The sequence below is a fragment of the Lissotriton vulgaris genome, chromosome 3_1, assembly GCF_964263255.1.
Source record: "Lissotriton vulgaris chromosome 3_1, aLisVul1.2, whole genome shotgun sequence".
Lineage (NCBI taxonomy): Eukaryota > Metazoa > Chordata > Amphibia > Caudata > Salamandridae > Lissotriton > Lissotriton vulgaris.
Window position 1 is genome coordinate 1,147,934,977 of NC_141689.1, and position 21,047 is coordinate 1,147,956,023.

Genomic DNA, 21,047 nt, shown 5'->3' on the forward strand with positions numbered 1-21,047 from the left:
AGTCCCCAGCAAAGCTGAGACCCGCAGCCCTCATGAGTGATGTGGAACCAGATCCCCTAGACACCGTACACATTTGCTAGTGCATTAACTTCTCAACGTCTCTTGAATGAATTTTATTTATAAATATGATTTCGGAACTCCGTAGAGATCCACATATTACAATGATACGAGTTAAACATAATAAAATAAGGCCACATGTTATCAACCTATTTGAGAGTGTTATACGAAATTTCATGCCATTCAACTAGTACAATTCTAAAAAACATTTAAAGAAGTTAAAAATTCTGTTACAGAAAATTTCATTCGGGGGACACACAATTGCATCCATCAAAGATTTAGCAGATAAAATACCAAACTGGATACATACGGGCTTTACCCACTGCCGACGGTGTGCCATTAGTGCTGGGCAAACTAACAAAACGTGTAAGGAGTCTTGGACTGAGTTGTTACAAAAATTACATATATTGGAGGAGCCATACCATTTAGCTAGCAGTTTATTCAAAGGAAGTATATCATGCCTGAGAAGTAGCCAGAAACGGCGCAGGCCATGGGGCATGTTCCAAGTAACGTAGGGTTGTATTTGTCTTACCAAACAAGAATCTACAACTTTATTTGTCCCCTTTTTTTGAAAAATCAGAATACGATCCCTTTCATAGCTCAACTTCCAGGTGGCATGCTTTAGTGTGAGCTTTAATTGTTGAGTAGAAAGGGCTAGGAGGGAGGCTTCCTCTAGATCCAAGAGTTTAAGGGCCTTCCTATAGTTCTTTATGAGTAATGAGTACTCTTTTAGTGGACCCAACAACTCTTTTTTAATTAGGGATCTTAATGTTGCCGGCCTTCCCTTGATAAGACATATTACCCAACGAATGACTCCCGCCAGAGCCTGTGCCCAGCTGCTTCTTAGTCCAAGTTCCAATCGAAGGGCAGCAGTACTACAGCTATTATTAACTGAAGTTAAGCTTCTCAAGAGGGATCCCTCAACAGTGTCTAAGAAACCCCATTCAGTTAGTTCGATAAACTCTATGCCATAAAGCAGGGTTGGGGGGATTTTTGCCCGGAATGCCTCCAACAGATATTCAAAGTGCCTTTTACCAGTCGACTTATATAGTGCTCTTAGGCCATTTCCCTGTGATTTTGCCTTGTGAATGCTGTTTTCAATATGGGATTTATTGCTTAGATTACTATTCACAACCTTACCCAAAAATACGTAGGATGATACTCTTTCTAGTTTTTTTCCTCCCAATTCCCAGCTGATGTTTTCTAACCTTAGTTTTTTCCTCCCCTCCATGCACATTACCTTACTTTTAGAGATATTTATTTTCAGGTAATGCTCTTCGGAGAATGCATGTAATAATTGGAGACGGTTATTGAGTCCCTTTGGGGTGAGGTCTAAGATCAGTATGTCATCCGCATACATTAGGCAAGAGATGTATGAATCTCCCAAGCGTGGGGCAATGCCTTCTCCTGCTGATAATCTATGGGGAAGATCACTTACGTATAGGGAAAATAAGAGGGGGGCTAAAAGACAGCCCTGTTTGAGGCCATTTGCAGATGGGATGAGCTGGGATAAGCCTCTTTCCCCCCCAATAGTACTCTGCACCATGTGTTGTCGTGTAGGTCTTGAACCAAACCTAAGAGACCATGTGGCATTCCTAGAGCTTGTAGCTTTCTCCACAGTAGCTGTCGATCGACCTTATCGAAAGCTGTCGAGAAATCTATGAATGCCACATAGACTCTCCCCTTTCTGGCTCCGATATATTTGTCTGTTATTACCTGGAGGGCTGCCAGATTATCCAGGGTGCCGTGATTTTTCCTAAAGCCTGTCTGCTCAAGGGGAAGAACACCAGAGTGCTCTACCCAGATATTTATCCGCTTGAGTAGACATCTTGTGAAGACTTTGCCGATTGCATCCAGTAATGCAATCTGGCGGTAATTCTGAGGGGATAGGCGATCTCCTTTTTTAAACAACGGCACTAGGATACTTCCCTTCCAGGAAGGTAAAACCTTGCCTCTTGATAAACAAATATTAAAAACAGGACAGAGTAACTTGCACCATTTGGCCCTGTTCTGTTTTAATACGTTAATGGGCACCTCATCCGGGCCCATTGCCCCGGACTGTCGCATTTCACTGATTGCCAAGTCTATGTCCTTTCCTGTAAGAAATTCTAATGGTTCCCTACTGTCTGTTTGCCACATTTGAGAATTTGCCTCGTTGTTACTTGCGTAGAGGTTAATGACAAAATCCCTCCATATATGTTCCTCAATGGCAATGGGGGCGGGACTTGTTCTCATTCCGCAACCTTCGCCTATGAGGGACCAAAATTGCCTCATTTCCCCATGGATAGCCGCTTCTCTTATTTTTACCCATGTGGTATCCTCCTTTTCTTTGCGTAGCCTAGACACTAACCTTCTCCTTTTCCTTTTTAGCTTAGTTATTTTTTGTGCTGTATCCAACGATCTATTCAGGTATTGGGCCCTTACTAATTTATTTATTTCTATATTTAGAGATCTCAAAGGGCTTGGGAAAAATCTAATAGATTTTTTCCTATTAAGTTTTTTTGTCCCTGCTACCACTGACTTCATAAAAACGCCAAATTTTTCGATTTCGAGGCCATTCCAGGACGAGAGCTCGGAGATTGCAGAATCCAGCATTACCTCCAAATTTCGATGCGCCCTCGCGTTCCAATAACATCTTCCTGATTTAAAATGGAAGTTTGTTTGGTCATTGTTCAGTGACCATTGATCACAGCTTGGGGGCTTTATGTTCAACGAGATGGAAAGGATTTTGTGATCGCTTAGCGGAGTATCAATAACGTTGAGATCCTTCAGCAGCTCGAATGATTGGATCCCCGTTATTACATAGTCCAAAATCGATTTCCCTCTATATGATTTATGCGTGTAGTTAGCCGGGGAATCCGATGGAAGTCTCCCATTAGCTATGAGCCCGTCTATCTCTGCCAACTCTTTTAGTATTATTTTACCCCGTTTATTTGTTTTTATGCTTTCCGGAAACACTGCCCGGGGAATACGGAGAGTTTCCTCTCTTAATTTATCACTGAATAAGTTTAAGCTTATATTGGAAATCTTGCTATTTAGATCCCCAACTAAAATTATGTCTGTCATCGGATCTTTCTCCCTGATACCCTGGATATGTGTGAAAACCCTTTTAAGTATTGCGTTGAAACCAATTTCTGGAGGAATGTAAGCATTAATCAGGACCAGACGGTTGGAAGATTTAGAGTTATCTGACCCAAGTATAGTTACTACTTGGAACAGTTTACTGGGGTCCAAGTAATGTTCGTAATTCCAATTTATTTTGTTTGATAAAAGGCAGGCTATCCCCCCACTCGCATGACCTTTTTTGTTCAAGGTAGCACTGCCTTCTAGAACATAATAGTCCTTCCCTAATTGGATTTTATCAGGGCACCATGTCTCTTGGAGACATATTATGTTTTTCTCCAGAGACAAGAGAAAAGCCAGTTTCTCCGGACTATTTTTTAAGCCTGCCGCATTCCAGGAGATTATGGATAGTTTTGTGCTAAAGATCCTGATTATTTAAATGTTTATTTGAGGGTTTTTCTGCCAAGACTCGGGGGAGCCAATTCCATTGGACACTTTCGTTTCCTGAATCTAGATGGTGAGGTAACGGAGAGGGGGCAAAATAGGACACCATACGGGAGTCCTTAGACTTACATATTTTTAGCTCTATTAGTTCGCCTGACTTATTTATACGCCCTGTTGCTGCTTGCAGCAGGGAGAATGGCGGTTTCTGGGAAGATTTAGAAAAGACCTTGACTTGACTTATATGCTCTAATACCGGGATTACGTCTATCCCTCTGCTCTGCAAATCTTCTGAACGTTGTAGAATAAGGTTAACTACTAACTTAGAGTAGAACCTCACCCTAGTTGTCATCCCCACTTCTGATTTTAATAATTATACTATATCCAGATCAGCCGATTGTATCAATTTCAAGTTGGCTGATTCTTGAAAGTATTTGAGAAGGAGGGATCTGTTCAAAATGCAGTCGGTGTCGAACAGGGGAGAGAATTCCACCCATACAGTATCTATGCATTTTTCTTTGGGCTCAGCCGAAATAGTACCTCTCGCTACTACTCCCGAGAAAGATGGTGCCAGGGGATTAAGTATTGGGCCCACTTTACTCGGGGATTTATAATCCTGATCTAGAGATAGAGGTATAATGGACCCTGTTAAATCCCTATTAACGTGAACTTGTTGGGAGGTAACATTTGAGTCGACTGTTAATAAGGGAGGAAAAGCGGGAATCAGGGATATTGCGGGCGTAACCAAGGGCAGGGGTGCAATGTTTTCCATATTGTTCTTAATTTCAGTGTTATTCTCCTTTTCAGCTACCACCTGAATTTGGGGAACCCCATTGTTTATAGATAGATTAAGGTGTTTTCTAAAAAGGATTTTCCTCCGCCTATTTTTTTCTATCCGTCTCAACAGTTTCCTTTTATTTTTTCCATTCTTTTTTGTATCCTGTAACTTCCCTTTGTTGCCATTCTCTTCTGAAGCCTCACCCGCCTCTCTATCTCCTTCGCCCAGTTGCTTCTTAAAAATCGGGAAAAGGTCCGTCTCCAGTTTTTGGGGGGGGATTTTCAATGGAATTTACTTCTAAATCATTGGGACTTAGATTTCCATCTTCATGTACTTCAATTACGGTATTATTGATTTTGGAATGTTGGTCTTTTATGTCTGTCCCATTTAGTACTGGAGGCGGGGAGGACTGTTCTTGGACTATATCCTTCTCTTTTTGAGTGCCCAATAAGACCTTTAAAATTTTGGTCACCGTATCTAAGACGCAGTCAGAACCCCCTACAAATTCTTCCAATAGTTGTAAGATGGACGACAGTAAATGTTCTAGTATATGTAGGGAATCCGAAATGGGTTTATCATTCCCCTGGCATTGTAGTGCATCCATCCCGGTCAGGTTTAAATTAGGACTGATGGAAAAGTTTGAATAAGAAGATTTAGAAGGAGTGCTACTGTATAACTGCAAGCCGGCGTGGGTCAATGTTAGCGGAGTTTTTAGGTCCATCTCCGCTGTGACCGGGTCATTTTCTATATATCTTTGACAAAGGTCATTATCCAGCAGCAATGGGGACAAACCATTATTGAAGGAAACTTTTGTCAAGGATGTGTTTAGAGTATGGTGGGCGTCTACTTGCGGGATTTCCCTTATGTGCATATTATCCTCTTCTACACCGTTCCTGGTTTGTATAATTACTTCTGGTTCTAATTCAGTATTATTTTTCGCTGTGGAGAATGCAGGAGGAGAGAAAGCACTCTCAACAGTCAGAGGAGATACTTTTGATTCTACTATACTGATAACCGCAATTTCCTTTCTATTTTCAGACAATTCTCTTGGAGAGTTGGATAATCTATCTGGGAGAATGTCTTCGGATTCTATGAGCACCACTGATTTATTTTCCTCCATTGCAGCTTTAGTCTTGCCCTTTTCCCACAAATTGAAAATCTGACAAGTGCTCTTCAAATTAGAGGTCTGACCAAGCTTGTTTCGGAGGGGGTTCGATCTAGTTTTAGAATTTGATCTTCCTACCAGTATTCTCCCGGACCTCAATTTCTTTGTCATCATCCCACACCAGTAGTATCAGAGAAAGGGCCGGGGAGATGATAGTGGGAAGAACGTCTACCAGTTTATAAGCTTAAGGTGAACAACACTATACAATACTCTTATGCGGCAGGGAGGGCACGGCGCCAAAGCCAGATAGCTTGTGTAACTTATGGGTGGGTGAATGTTAGGGGGAGGGCCTAGCCTAGCCTTCTCGTGCCTCTGAGGGCCTCAGAGGGCCCGCCCTTGTCCCGGGCTTCTCCCGGCGCACTCCCGCGCGCTCCCGCGCCGCGGGGCCTAAGGGGAGGTTTATAGTAGGGGTCAGAGGGGAGGAGCCAGCAGGGAGAGCGTCGCAGCTGATGGTGATGCTGAGGGTCAGGCGCTCCTGGGACTTGAAGTCCTGCGCCTGCCCTCGCTCGCAGCCCTGCACCTACCACCGCCCCAAGAAGAGATTCTGCCTCTTCAAACACTTGGCTCACAAAGTCTCGATGTCCCAAGCAGACCAGCAGCCCTTGGTCAGAAGCGCTGCGGGCGATGCGGGACCCGCGCAGCGGGTACCGCGAGGAGTTGAACAAAAAGAGAAGAGCAATCCGCTGAAAAGGAGCTCGCAGTCTCTGACCTTTGTAAGCAGCAGGAAAGGTGAGCAATCCGAAGATTTCCACAGGCACAGGAGATTTCAACAGCACTGAGGTGGGGGAGGGGCCAGCAGGGAGAGCGTCGCAGCTGATGGTGATGCTGAGGGACAGGCGCTCCTGGGACTTGAAGTCCTGCGCCTGCCCTCGCTCGCAGCCCTGCACCTACCACCGCCCCAAGAAGAGATTCTGCCTCTTCAAACACTTGGCTCACAGAGTCTCGATGTCCCAAGCAGACCAGCAGCCCTTGGTCAGAAGCGCTGCGGGCGATGCGGGACCCGCGCAGCGGGTACCGCGAGGAGTTGAACAAAAAGAGAAGAGCAATCCGCTGAAAAGGAGCTCGCAGTCTCTGACCTTTGTAAGCAGCAGGAAAGGTGAGCAATCCGAAGATTTCCACAGGCACAGGAGATTTCAACAGCACTGAGGCAGGGGAGGGGCCAGCAGGGAGAGCGTCGCAGCTGATGGTGATGCTGAGGGTCAGGCGCTCCTGGGACTTGAAGTCCTGTGCCTGCCCTCGCTCGCAGCCCTGCACCTACCACCGCCCCAAGAAGAGATTCTGCCTCTTCAAACCCTTGGCTCACAGAGTCTCGATGTCCCAAGCAGACCAGCAGCCCTTGGTCAGAAGCGCTGCGGGCGATGCGGGACCCGCGCAGCGGGTACCGAGAGGAGTTGAACAAAAAGAGAAGAGCAATCCGCTGAAAAGGAGCTCGCAGTCTCTGACCTTTGTAAGCAGCAGGAAAGGTGAGCAATCCGAAGATTTCCACAGGCACAGGAGATTTCAACAGCACTGAGGCGGGGGAGGGGCCAGCAGGGAGAGCGTCGCAGCTGATGGTGATGCTGAGGGACAGGCGCTCCTGGGACTTGAAGTCCTGCGCCTGCCCTCGCTCGCAGCCCTGCACCTACCACCGCCCCAAGAAGAGATTCTGCCTCTTCAAACACTTGGCTCACAGAGTCTCGATGTCCCAAGCAGACCAGCAGCCCTTGGTCAGAAGCGCTGCGGGCGATGCGGGACCCGCGCAGCGGGTACCGCGAGGAGTTGAACAAAAAGAGAAGAGCAATCCGCTGAAAAGGAGCTCGCAGTCTCTGACCTTTGTAAGCAGCAGGAAAGGTGAGCAATCCGAAGATTTCCACAGGCACAGGAGATTTCAACAGCACTGAGGCGGGGGAGGGGCCAGCAGGGAGAGCGTCGCAGCTGATGGTGATGCTGAGGGTCAGGCGCTCCTGGGACTTGAAGTCCTGCGCCTGCCCTCGCTCGCAGCCCTGCACCTACCACCGCCCCAAGAAGAGATTCTGCCTCTTCAAACACTTGGCTCACAGAGTCTCGATGTCCCAAGCAGACCAGCAGCCCTTGGTCAGAAGCGCTGCGGGCGATGCGGGACCCGCGCAGCGGGTACCGCGAGGAGTTGAACAAAAAGAGAAGAGCATCCGCTGAAAAGGAGCTCGCAGTCTCTGACCTTTGTAAGCAGCAGGAAAGGTGAGCAATCCGAAGATTTCCACAGGCACAGGAGATTTCAACAGCACTGAGGCGGGGGAGGGGCCAGCAGGGAGAGCGTCGCAGCTGATGGTGATGCTGAGGGACAGGCGCTCCTGGGACTTGAAGTCCTGCGCCTGCCCTCGCTCGCAGCCCTGCACCTACCACCGCCCCAAGAAGAGATTCTGCCTCTTCAAACACTTGGCTCACAGAGTCTCGATGTCCCAAGCAGACCAGCAGCCCTTGGTCAGAAGCGCTGCGGGCGATGCGGGACCCGCGCAGCGGGTACCGCGAGGAGTTGACCAAAAAGAGAAGAGCAATCCGCTGAAAAGGAGCTCGCAGTCTCTGACCTTTGTAAGCAGCAGGAAAGGTGAGCAATAACGTCTCTTGAAGTTATGCTTTGGGTTTCTTGTAGCCCAAGCACCTTTTCCACCAAAGATTGTGGGCCTACACTCCACGAGTGTTCCGTGATCCTGCTTCTTGCATTCCAGCTTGAGGCTCCTTTGCGATCCCTGGTCTGTCAACTGGTGGGTCCCCACAAAGGCAACTCTGACTTTCCTTGGACTTCTCTAGTGGCCCCTAGACATGCCCTGACTCTCCACTGCATGGTGAGTCCCTCGGACTTTGCTGGTCCACACCGAAGCATTTCTTTGATTCCTGCATGGGTTGCTGTTGTGAAGGCTTGTTGGATCCGATCCGGGCACTGACACCACAGCACTCGACATCCTTTGTGGGACAGCTCGATTCTAGAACCTGGCCTTCGTCAACGCCTTCTGGTCCTCATGGTTGAAGAGTCAAGCTTCACCTCTTTCACCTGAAATCACCCAACATCAGTGGGCATTCGACTCTCGTGCCCCTGGTCAATGGCAAGTGACCCAGGTTCTTCTCATCTTCGATCCAGGCTTAGATCGCCCTGGACACTTTCCACTTGGACGGCAGCAGCACTTTGAAGAAGATCGCCATTGAAAACGACGACGATTCCTGACACCAAAAGATACCTATGCACCCAGCTTCCCTGGTTGAGGTAACTCGAGTACTCCAGTGCTCCCATGGGTATTGGCCCTAGAACCCCTTAATTCTAAAGGGGTTTGCTCAAAGTCCTCTCCTAAGTGTCCTTTATCTTTAAATTTCCAACCGCAACTTTCCCCATAAAGCTAAGGTAATCCGGGGCTGTGTTCTCACACTGCATGCGTCCTCCCCTATGTCACTACCTTGGGTGGTTCCTTGTGGCCCCAGCGATTCTACAGGCTCTAGGCCATGTGTCTCGTCAAGTTGTGGTTCTTATACCACTTTCTTAATATATGGTTTGGTAGGCCCCTAGGGCTCAACGTATATTGTGCTAATTTACTGTGTGATATTAAGTTTCCCATATGTACTTTTGCCTCTAGCCTCATAAAGGGACTAGAGGGATGTGTTTAGAATAAATGCTTATATTTTATATATATACCTGGTGTGGTTCTCCTTTCATTTGGTCATTCATGAGATTATAGACTGGTAAAACAAGCTGCTTTACATTCCTCCAAGACTTAGCATGAAGGCTGCTCTCCATAGCTACCACTAGGATATCTTTCAATAAAGGTTGTGTTTAACCTACCATCAATAAGGGTCGTTTGGACTGGTGCAAGGTGCCCACTAGAATAATGGACAGCATATGCCAGGCCAACTTCTCACACCAGGCATTTGTGGTGAAGTGGGTTTGAGAAAGTGTGGGGAAAGGAAATATTTATGTAGCATTTGTTTTCCATGAATATGAAAAAGGAACAAAGCGTGCATACAGTTAAAATGTATCTAATTTGTTGTTAATCTATTTTTTTGGCACAAACCTAATCTTATTATTACGACAAACCTCTTCCTGTATAGTAAAGTATAAGCAAGTTTCCCCTATAATTTACATATTGATCTCTTTCCAACTCCAGTGGTTGGCCATGTGTGGTGCTGGTCTCACTTAAACGCTGGTCTGGAGTTCTTTACTACTACCGTTTTGGGTCCCTTTTTGTCTGGAGTATCTTTAGAAGTGAGGTTTGTGAATTGGAATGCAATTCATCTTATGTGATTGGGTAAACGCCCATCCCTAAAACCCTCCCTGACCATGCCTTTACCACATTCTGACCCACATTTAATCCCTGATTACTCCTCCCTAATCCCCTCCCATTTAGTAGTAAGAATTCTCCATTTCCCAGCAACTCCCTTCTGTCCACATTTACTACTAAAATGTATACTTACTTGTGTGGATACTCTGCGCTCAAGGCAGAGATCTCCGCACAGAAAAAGATAGGAGTGCCGGAGGCATACCCCTCTACACATAGCTTTGTGAGTAGGATTTTGCAGTATGTTTTGTATCACTAGAAAACATACTACAAAATGGAGTTTGACAATAGTCCCCAACGATTCTACTTTGCGTTCTTTAATAAACAATTGTGACCATTAAATATTTTATTTAGAAATCATAATAACTTATTTTAAAGTTGTGCTTCTTTGCAAAAAGTTGTTTCAACCAAAATATCAAATGGGTAAAAACGTGTACATATTTTTTTCCAGTAATTAAAATAGTAAGAATATTTGTTATAATGTTATACCTAATGCTAATACTTATGTACACACAATAAGAAGGAACTTTTGATAACATATTTGTATTTTATTTGATGTCGTATATTTTATTGTTTTCCTCTTAGAAGTGGCGTAGCTAGCTAGCCATTCAGTTAACTCAAGGAAAGATGAACTGATTATTTAAGAAAGAGTGGAAAGAAAAGTAAATGCATTGATGCACTTATATTTAATGATGGTGGTATCCAACATGTACTTTATTGCATCTTAATATGCTGACAGTTGAGAATGTACTTTTCCATTTTGAAATAAGCTAAACCATCTTCTCGTCATAAAAAAGACACACCTTTCAACCACTGCGATTGCTTCCAAAGTTTCTAAAATGTTACTTGTCAATGTTACTTGCATCTATTTTCAAACCTTTAAAATCAGTGCTATACTGTTTAAAATACACACACTTAGACGTTGAAAAAGTGCCTTAGTTTTGAAACTTTTATAAAAATTAAGATGTTTATTTTTATTATTATTTAATAAGTTGAGGATCCTCGTGGTGTGTTGGAACTTCAAATAATAAGAAAACCATCAAGTTAACACATTGCTGAGAAAAAAACTTTAAAAAGTACTACAGTGAAAAGGATATATTTTATCAAAGCCTCCATGCCCTGCATAATCAAAGCGAAAGCGATTTGCTGTTTTCAATTGCAGATAAGGAGAATGTACAGCCTTCTTCTGATAGCTCTGGACATGCTTTATGTTTACACTATATTCTATTCATATTTTGGGATCGTTTTTAATCTCTTTACAGTTTTAAAAACATGAAGACTCTGATCGCGTTGGTTTGTCTATTGGGAACATCTTTAGCTATACCGGTGAGTTTTAGATGTAACCCTATTTGTCTAATAAACAAATCTTTCAATGAATGTGATATTGTTTTGCTGCTTGCATCGGCTGCTGTCCGTTTGTGATAATACTAGCAGATACGTATTGCAGTGGGGCAAATACTTGTTGGTAGAAATTGCAAAGACTGGATACTGAATGTTTAAAGTGTTTGAACTTAGATATCAAAAGACTCCAAGAAGGCAGACAAGGTTGCGATTGTTGGAGACATGGTTGGCAATGAATGGGGCTTCGATGCACAATCACACATTTGCAGTTTGAGGTATGAAAGCGAACAGTATAAAAAAACAACTTCTAAAGCAGATACTTAATACTTGCCTGAAATGATTGCATCAAACCCTAAGATAAATATTTACTAGGAAACTGTCAGAACGTGGTGTTAAGCCAAGAAGGCTAATGACATGCTCCGACAGTTTCCAAACGCAGGGATGTGCGGTATTCCCAAGAATACGGTGCACCCCTGCCTTTCTCTAAGTGCTGGTGCTAAATGTAGCTGCTTAGCGCCAACACAGGCACTCTTGCACCATTGTGCAAGGGTGCCTGCGTTGCTTGGAAAGATTGTTTATTGTGCAGGAAGGTGCCCTTCCTGCACATAAACAATCCAGAATGGCGATTAGGAAATTCAGGGGCATATTACCAACAACTAGCGATAATTATCGCTATGTTGGTTTAGCGGCGATTTTTATCGCTTAGGAACCTTGCTATTATCAAGGTATATCTCTCCTAAGCGATAAAAATCGGCCGAAATGCATGAATATCGCTGAAAAGTCAGCGATATTCATGCATTACCGAGCTAATGCTCTTAGCCATGTTATCCACCTACCATTGGATAACATGGCGAAGAACTGCTCAGGGGCAGTTGTTAGCTTTTGGAGATATTCGCGCTTAGCGCGAATATCTCCAAAAGTTGGTAATAGGAGATAGCGATGTTAGCGACTGTTTCCAGACGCTAACATCTTGGCACGCCCACTTTGCATGTCATTAGTGATAAATATCACTGACATGCAAAGCGGGGCCCAAGATGGTCGCTATCTCCTACTAGCTGTCGCTAACTGGTGTTAGCGACAGCTAGGTAATAGGGAGATAATTTTATCTCCGCTTTCTTGGCTTTTAAAGCCAAAAAAGCAGAGATAAACCCCCTTGATAATATGCCCCTCAATGTGTGCTACATTGTGCAGCACACATAGAAGTTGCAAATTGTCATTTTTAAATGATTCTTTATGTGCAGAAAGGTACACATCCTGCACATAAACAATAATTCATGGCAGTTTGCTGTTTCTATGTGTGCTATTCAATGCAGCACACACAGAAACAGCAAAAACGAGGAGAAATAAAGCATTGCTCCTTGTTTCGCCATGTTAAGACCAGGGGGGTTTTGGTCCTAATTTTGGTGCTGCCTCCCAGCCGCGGTCGGCAGTAGGAGTTTCTGCAGGGCGGTGATGTGGGGAGGGGGGTAGTAATGTATGGAATACGGAGTTTAACAGGCAAGTAAACATATAAATAAATAAAACTCATTTTGTTGCGCGCACTGCATCTCATTTGGTGATGCAGTGCACGCAACGAAATTTGTTTTATTTATTTATATGTTTACTTAACTGTTAAACTCCGTATTCCATACATTACTACCCCCCACCCTGCCCCTCCCCCTTCCCACGTCACCGCCCTGCAGGAACTCTTACTGCCGACCGCGGCTGCTGCCTCCTATTTATGCGACCATATAGAGGAGAAGTTCATGAGAATGTTAAAGGCCACTGCTGAAGAGACGTCCCAGGAGTCTGAGAAATCTACGTCCTGAAGATGTTAGCAATGGGTAAAGAAGCCATTGAAGGGGAAAAGCTTCCTCAAGTTGACAGGGATATCTACTTTAATTACTCGAAAGAGTTAGAGAATCCAGTTAGAGCAATAGATATGTTTTCTCCACAGATAGATTCTTGGAGGATTAGATGCTGAGAAGGCGGTTAAACGTTGGTGGAATGCTTTTTTCATTACTGAACAGGATGTGTTTTCCATCCCGCCTCGTTTGGGTAATTAAGGCATTATATGCTAGATTATCTGCCTATGTTCTAATAAACTCTGAAGTAGTTGGTTCCATATCTATTTGCAATGGAACACCTCAGGGTTGGCCTTCCAACCCCTTCTTTTAAATCTTTCTTAGGAACTTTTAGCAATAGCACAATTCACAGTTCCGGCTCCATTTCCTACCACCAACAGGATGGATAAGCTCAATTATATGCAAATACAATGGTGTGGTTTGAAACAATATCAACCAGGTATTATGGTTAAATGTTTGATTTTACTAAGTGTGGCTATTATTGAATACATTCAAGTAAACTGAGACCCTACTGTTTAACACTTGAACCATTATTTAGCCAGTGGTTTTACAAGCAGAATAATATCAAGTTACCGCTAAAAGAAATTGGGTGACACAAATGGCAGCGAACTATATGATCATCTTTTCTTCAACTGTCCAGGAAAGGCAACACCTTAATGCAATGAAACATATTCCTCTCTACATTATGAACAGAATAACCTTACTTAAATTGTCTCTTTTTCCACTTTTTAAGTCTCAGCAACCGGCTTAATGTTTCCAAATACAGAATATACTTAGATAAGGCTTTTTGTCAGCACTTTACTCAAAATTGGATGTCTTTGTTGTCTATCGCACAAGTCTGCTCTTGATTTTATAGCTCTCCTCCGTATTCTTGCGTTTGTCGTACCAAGGAGCATTTCAATTTCACAATTTTCTGACTGGAGGAGATGTAGCCCTCTACTGCTGACTACAGTATTTTTCCTGTTTTTATATTCTGCACTCCATCTCTCTGGCCCTACATTTCCTCTTCAATTCTGTATTCTAATTTTACTTTCTGTCTGATACTTCCCACCATACTTCCTATGTGAAATCTTTTTTTTAAATTTTATTTATTTAAAAGAGTCAGATGCACTTCATTCCACTCCTCAAAAAATATATTTTTTATTAGTGTTAGACATGTAAGCCTTAGGATTGTCTTTCCCCAAACATTTTGCCTCCCTCCTCCTATTTTTGCTGATCTTATTTTTTCTGGCCTTAAGAATCTGAGCACCATACCACTGCTTACAAGTGCTAACATGCAAGTGCTCACTCTTTAAAACATGGTATCATTGACTTATTCCCAACTGGCATATTTAATTTACTTCTACGACTCGAGGAAAGTGGCACAGCATGTGCCCAGGACATGTAAATTAAATGCTAGTGGTGGACCTGCAACATTGATTGTGCCACCCACTTAATTGGCACATTAAATATGTCTCAAGCCTGCCATTCTAGTCTGTGTGTATGCAGTTCATAACTCCCGTGTCGACCTGGCAAAATATCCCTTTTGCTCGGCCCAAACCTTCCCTTTTTAAACATATAAGTGAACCCTAGGGTAGGCAGTGTAGAGCCCAGAGGGCAGGGTGCAGTGTTTTTAAAAGGTAGGACATGTATCTTTAAAGTTTACATATCCTGGTAGCGATAAACTCTTTAAATCAGTTTTTCACTACTGCAAGGCCTACCTCTTCAATAGGATAACGTTGGAGTTACCCTATTACATTGTATACATGTAATTTCCATATGAGAGCAGTTAACCCCAAGATGTAGGATGTCTTTGGAATGGTAATGAGAAATTCTAACTTATGGTGAAATCCGATTTTAAAATAAAAGTTTGAAAATACCACTTATAGAAAGGTGACATTGTTCTGCTTAGCCACTCAGTGCCATTCAGGGCGTGTAGCCGGTCTCTGGGTCACATGACTGGTTATAGTTGACCGTTGGACTTTGTGTATTCCTCCTAGACAGTCACACACAATATAGGGCTTAGGTGTGCCTAGATGGGCCATGGATTGGCAGGATGGGAGGGAGGAGCTGGACACAGGCCTCCTTACACTTGAATAGGCTGAGTCTTGCCACCACACAAAGAACTACATACCCTCTGTAGGTAGTCTGAAACCAGAGCAGGGGAGGCGGCGGGGGCACTTGTGCACTTCAAACAAAAGCCTCTAGAAGCATCTCCCCCACTTCAAAGACAGAACTGGGTATAAATATTGGACTTCAAAAACCAGCTCTTAAGTATACTTTTGGACTTATAGATACTCCAATAGGAAGAAGGACTATTGAGCTGATGAAAGGACTGCCACTCTTCTTGATTGCTGCTTAGAGGGAACTGCTGTCCTGCTCTGCTGGCCTGCTGCCCTCTATCCTGGGTGACATTGAATGGACTTGCTTCTCTTGAACCCAGAAACCAGAGTTACTCCAAGGGCTAGTTGACTGGCCTCCTGATTATCTGAAGCCTCAGGGACACAAGAGGCTTCCAGCAACCTTATACCTGTAAGTCGTGGACCAATGGATGTGGATTTAGCCAGCCACGTGGATCCAGCAGAACCGACACATCTCCTTCACTGCACGGAGTAAACTCTTTCAGAACTGATGCATGTCTGCTTCTGCGAAGAGTTAACCCATCGCAAAGATTCACTTCCCTGCCGCAGTCAATCAGAACTGCCACCTCGTGACACACCATCAGCACAGGATCATGCACCCCTCATTGACAGCAGTCTCGACAACGGGCTCCACATTGCAGCCTTGCAGTTCTTCAGAACCAACGCATTACTTCAACTGTGCGCTGCATCCTCGACACCGGACTTCGCATCGCAGCCTTACCACAACTCAGAACCAACGCATCACTTTGGCTTTGTAACACATCTTAGATGTGGATCCTTGCAACACTCCACAAACCAGGATTTAAGGTTTTTTGTTTATTTGGCCTAACTTGGACTCTGTAGACGGCCCACGCATCATCGTGGTCATCCTGAACTTGTGACTTTGTTCAAGTCCGGCGCAACCAGATATCCACAGTTGGCTCTTTATGCTTTTTGGTGCTATTTTTGCTAAAATCTTTAAAATTACATATCTTCAGTTCTACTGATTGAATTTTTATTTATTAAAGAAAGTTTTATTCTTCCAACTTGATGTGGGATAATTTTTATTTGGTGTGTTCATTTTATTAGTGCTTGAAGTGTTTCACAAATACTTTACACTTTGCCTGTAAGTTACGCCTGTCAGTTCTGTGACAAGCTACCGAAGGGTTAAGCACAGGTTAATTTAGGTTTGGCTTGTACCTCACCCTGACAAGGATTGTGGTTTCTGCTTGACCAAAGCCCACCAGTCAACCAACAACCCAATTTCTTACACTTATTTTTTTTTATGTAGGCATTCCACCTGGAAAGTGCTGGCAATGCGGGGAACGTCCATTTGTAGCACTGGTTGTTTTTCAATTTCTCATCTTAAATTTTTTCGTGCTAATGTGGCTTAATGCCCTGTGATGACAGTAAATTACACTTTAAGGAGTGGTACCTGTACATAGACATGCATGTGCATGCTTGTATCATGATACACGTGCATACATGGCTATGATGTACATGACTGTCTCATGAGTCATGCCTGTGTGTGCATCGTGACACCTAGATATGCTTGATTGATATGCCTAATTGGTAGTGATGCAAAAAGGCAACATGTTAGAACCGGCTGTCTCTAGTTGGCAGAGGTATACACTTCTGACAAATAGAGACACACCTTTTCTAGTCAGGGCAAGGGGATCACACCCTTTGATAACCCCTGCTCACCCCCTCGGTAGCTTGGCAGAGCAGATAGGCTTATCTCGGAGGCTGTGCGTTAAGCATTTATGACCACATACAGTAATAACGTGAATACACTACAAATGGACACGACTCAGTAGTATTATAAAAATAAGTATTTTTATATAAGGCTTAGCACAAGACCAAAAAACGACAAAAATGTACACAATCTTAATAAATACTCTGGTAAGGGAAAAATAGTTCAAGGTAGTTTCTTCTTTAGCACAAAGTCTTTAGTATCAAGCAAATCTTCTTCTTGGTAACACAGTTCTTAGCAACAGGGTAACCCACACGGGGGCTACGCGACGTCGAGGCAAAGTTAATCCAAAGGTTCGGCGTCGACCGCGAGGAGCGCTATGTCGAGCCCGGAGTCACACGGACCCCCAACAACACAGTACCTTGGAAAATGAAGCACACGATGATCAGCGGCATTGAGCAATCCGGCGTCGCGTCTTCGGTGTCGATCAGGCCTCAGCAGGCGTCGTCGTCGATGATGCTGTTGCAAAGAGTGAGCAGCGCTCACGGCGTCGAGAGGGCACGAGGGCGATGCAATCAGCAGCGGTGCAGACACGAGGTCCCTTGGAGCTGGAGCCGAACTCACTACTCACTGGCGTTGCTGCTGGCGTCGATCGGGCCCGGCGGCCGGCGTCGAGGAAGCGGGACACTGGAGCCGTTACTCACTATGTCGAGCTGGATTCGGCGACGTCCGTCGGCGTCGAGGTTGCTGGCTCTTTTAGAGGTGCTGGATTCGCAGGTTCCAGCAATAGCACTTTAAGCAGATGAAGTCCTTTAGCCCTGTGACTTCAGCAGGAGACTGGCACTCTTCCAGTCCTTGGAGATTTTCTTAGCAAGCGTGAGAGTACACACACAGTTCCTCTCTCCTGGTTCCTTGGCAAAAATAAAGAAGCACTGCAGGATTCCCCCCAGCAAACAGCACTCTGGTAGAAGGGGTAGGCAAGTCCTTAGATCAGCAGGCCTCTTGTCCTTGGTTACAGGGTTCCTTGTCAGAAGTGATCTAAATTCTTGGTTCAGGGGTCCTTCTCTTATACCCCTTTTTGGCTTTGATCCCTTTGTCCATGCAGGGGAATTTCCCAACATCCTGGGTCTGTTGTGGGTGGAGCCAGGCAGAAGCACCTGGCCTATTCATTGCGCAGGGCTGGGTCCTCAGACGCCCAGCAGGAGGTGGAGCCAGCATTGACACTGGCAGGAGCAGAGCTATCGGCCTCCTGGCAGGAGGTGGGGCTAGGATCGTCCAGGGCAGGCACAAAGCCATCAGCCGCTTGGCAGGAGGTGGAGCCAGCATTGTATCAGGCAGGGCAGGCTATCAGCAACTACTCTCCCCCTATTCTCAACGCAAATGTCCCACTCATCCCACACTGACTCATCCAGACCGGTGGAGCCACCCAGCTCCTGTCACACACACGCAAGACCAGCAGAAACCAGATATGGTTAGACAAGAAAATAGACACTTTCTAAAAGTGCGATTTTCAAACCCAGAGTCCAAAAACCATCCACACCAACAGATGCGTAATTAAACCCCGAGTTCAGGGATACCAAACTCGACATTGCACCATGCTCCCCGAGCCAGCTAGGATCATAGCATTAATAATCCCGGCGGCCCATTCTAACTAATGGAGAGCAGGCTACCTCTCAATAGTGAAGAACGAAGATGGCGGTAATTCACTATTAGGACATGCCAACTGGGTCAGGCGTGTCCTACCTTATACTTACAATGCACCCTGCCCGTGGGCCTACCATACGGGTGACTAACATGAAGTCAAGGGAAGGTTTGAGGGGCTGGCAAGTAGGTATACTTGCGCAGCCTGCGTGACAGCACTAGGCTGCACGTGTGTCTCGCAATGACCGACCCGTAGACATTCTTTTACGAGGCCGCTCCTGTGGGTGGCACAACACGTGCTGCAAGCCCACGAGCGGCATTTGTATTTACAAGCCCTGGCACTCCTGGTGCACTAGACTAGGGACTGACAGTAAACCAAATAGGCCAAACATGGATACAATAGATACATCAATTTAACATAGGGAGCACTTGCGCTGTGGCACTGATCAGCAGTGGCACAGCGCCCAAAGCATATACCAGCAAAACATCGTAAAGCAGTGGAGGCAAACAGAAAAAATGGAGGAGAGACTCAAGCCAATGATGTCAGGTCTAACACAACACTAATGGTCTATTTCATGTTACTGTTCTGCATCCACGTTATACATGATACTTGAACTGCAAATCATCAGTCACTGTATCAAATCTGTCATTAGATCCAGTCTTTTCTTTGACCTCGTTGATGTATTTCGATGGGTATTTATGATTATTACCACCTTCTTCAAGATAACATTTAGATTCTCCCTCAAGTGCAAAAGGGTAGAAACCTTTCATTGATGAAATTAAGGGTTTCCCCGATGGGGCCTGTATGATGCTTCTGATGTTACAGCCAGGGTCCCACTCTTAACGTTATAAACGTTAAGATCAAGTCCTGGTGTGGGAGGACTCAGTGCCAATCCATGAATGCCTTGGTCCGATCTCACTTGACTCACTTGACATCATGTACTGAGACCAAGGAAAGGAATATACATTGGCGTCCATGCCGCCAGCAGAAAACTGGAAGGTACATGGTGTCCCGGGTAGTAGTATCTGTACGAAGTAAATCAAAAACAGATATTCACGGTATGAGGCGAGCACGTTCCATGGCTCTTGTCCAACAGTCAAGTGAGATCAGACCATGGGATTCATGGACTGACACTGAGTTTTCTCACACTGGGACTTTGCCTTAATGCTTGATAATGTTAGCAGTGTGAGCAGGGCTGTAACATCAGTAGCCCAAAGACATTAGAGCACTTTATTACTTTACTTAAAAAACATTTAGGCCCAGGGAGGTCAAAGGTTTGACCGGATCACATGGTGTGAAGCCGACGCCGCAACTTGAACCGAACGTCCCAATTCAAAAGTCGGGAGCTCTTCTACATCTCCATCTAAACATTACCTTAGCCCCCCGCAATGGAGAAGCTTAGATGCATTATTCCCACCCAAATATTGTTGGCATATGAACATTTTTATACATCTCCCTCCTAGGGATACATGGGCATATTATCAACAAGTAGTGATATTTATCGCTAAATAGGCTTAGCGGCGATTTTTTCATCGCTGCCTATCGCTGGATATGTTAGCGGAGAAAACATGCTATTAGCAAAGTTTTTCTCCATTGTGCTAAAATATCCAGCGATAGCGACGAAATGCGTGAATATCGCTGAGAATACAGCGATATCCACGCATTAGCGCTCAAAATGCTCTTAGCCATGTTATCCACCACCCATTGAATAACATGGCTAAGAACTGCTCTGAGCAGGCGTTAGTTTTAGGCGATAGCGGGGATATTTCCATCGCTATGCCTGCCTTGCTAATAGGGGATAGCGACGTTAGCGACTGCTTTCAGTCGCTAACAGGTTGGGTACGCCCACTTTGCATGTCATTAGCGATAAATATCGCTGAAATGAAAAGCGGGCCCCAAACTGCTTGCTATCGCCTAAAAGCTGTCGCTAACATCAGTTAGCGACAGCTTGCTAATAGAGCGATAGAATTATCGCCGCTAAACCGGAGATAATTGCCTATCGCCCCCCTTGGTAATACGCCCCACAGTTTCCATTTTCAAACTACTCCTAAGGTGAAGAACGACATGTTAAAGCATGAAATGCTATTCCTTACAGAAGAGTCATCTCTCTTTTCGTTGTTTTCACAGAGACAAGAGCTACTTCTACTAATTGTTAAGTTGACAGACCTCCATCTAACTGTTGTCTCTTCCTCACAGAAGAGGGCAGCACTCATAATTCAGTAAGTCCCCAAAATGATGAGTCACAAATATAACTTACCATGCCTTCCTCACAGAGTATACTGACTTCTATATTCTTTCTGAAAGCATAACTCAACTGTAGAGAACAATTGCAAATGGTTTCTATGATCAGTCTTAAGTTGTGTACAATTAAAATGTGGATCGCACTGTAAACGTTACCAAACCTCTGCAAGGTGTTGAAGTTACTTTGGGAAAACAACCAAAGTAGACATTAGTTGAGTGTGAAACTGCATGTTTTATGTGAGCTGTTAAACATTTTTATGAAAATCATGTGAAATTACACATCTCTTATGGTCTGTCTTTTCATGTAGGGCTGGTCAGTCTTGTGACTGGCTGTAGCTATGGGCATTTAGAATGCATGACATCAGGATGGAATCTGACAGAAGGTCATACTGCAGCTGATGCC

General features: G+C 44.7%; 1 protein-coding gene across 1 annotated transcript in view; it reads left to right on the forward strand.

Moving 5' to 3' along the window:
* Window positions 1-21,047, forward strand: part of LOC147727586 (uncharacterized) — a 335,530-nt gene that overhangs the window by 53,433 nt on the left and 261,050 nt on the right. The window contains exon 2 of the mRNA XM_086963650.1: window positions 11,047-11,110. Coding sequence (XP_086819776.1) covers window positions 11,057-11,110 — 54 coding nt within the window. The 5' untranslated portion in view covers window positions 11,047-11,056. The remainder of the gene's footprint in view (window positions 1-11,046; window positions 11,111-21,047) is intronic.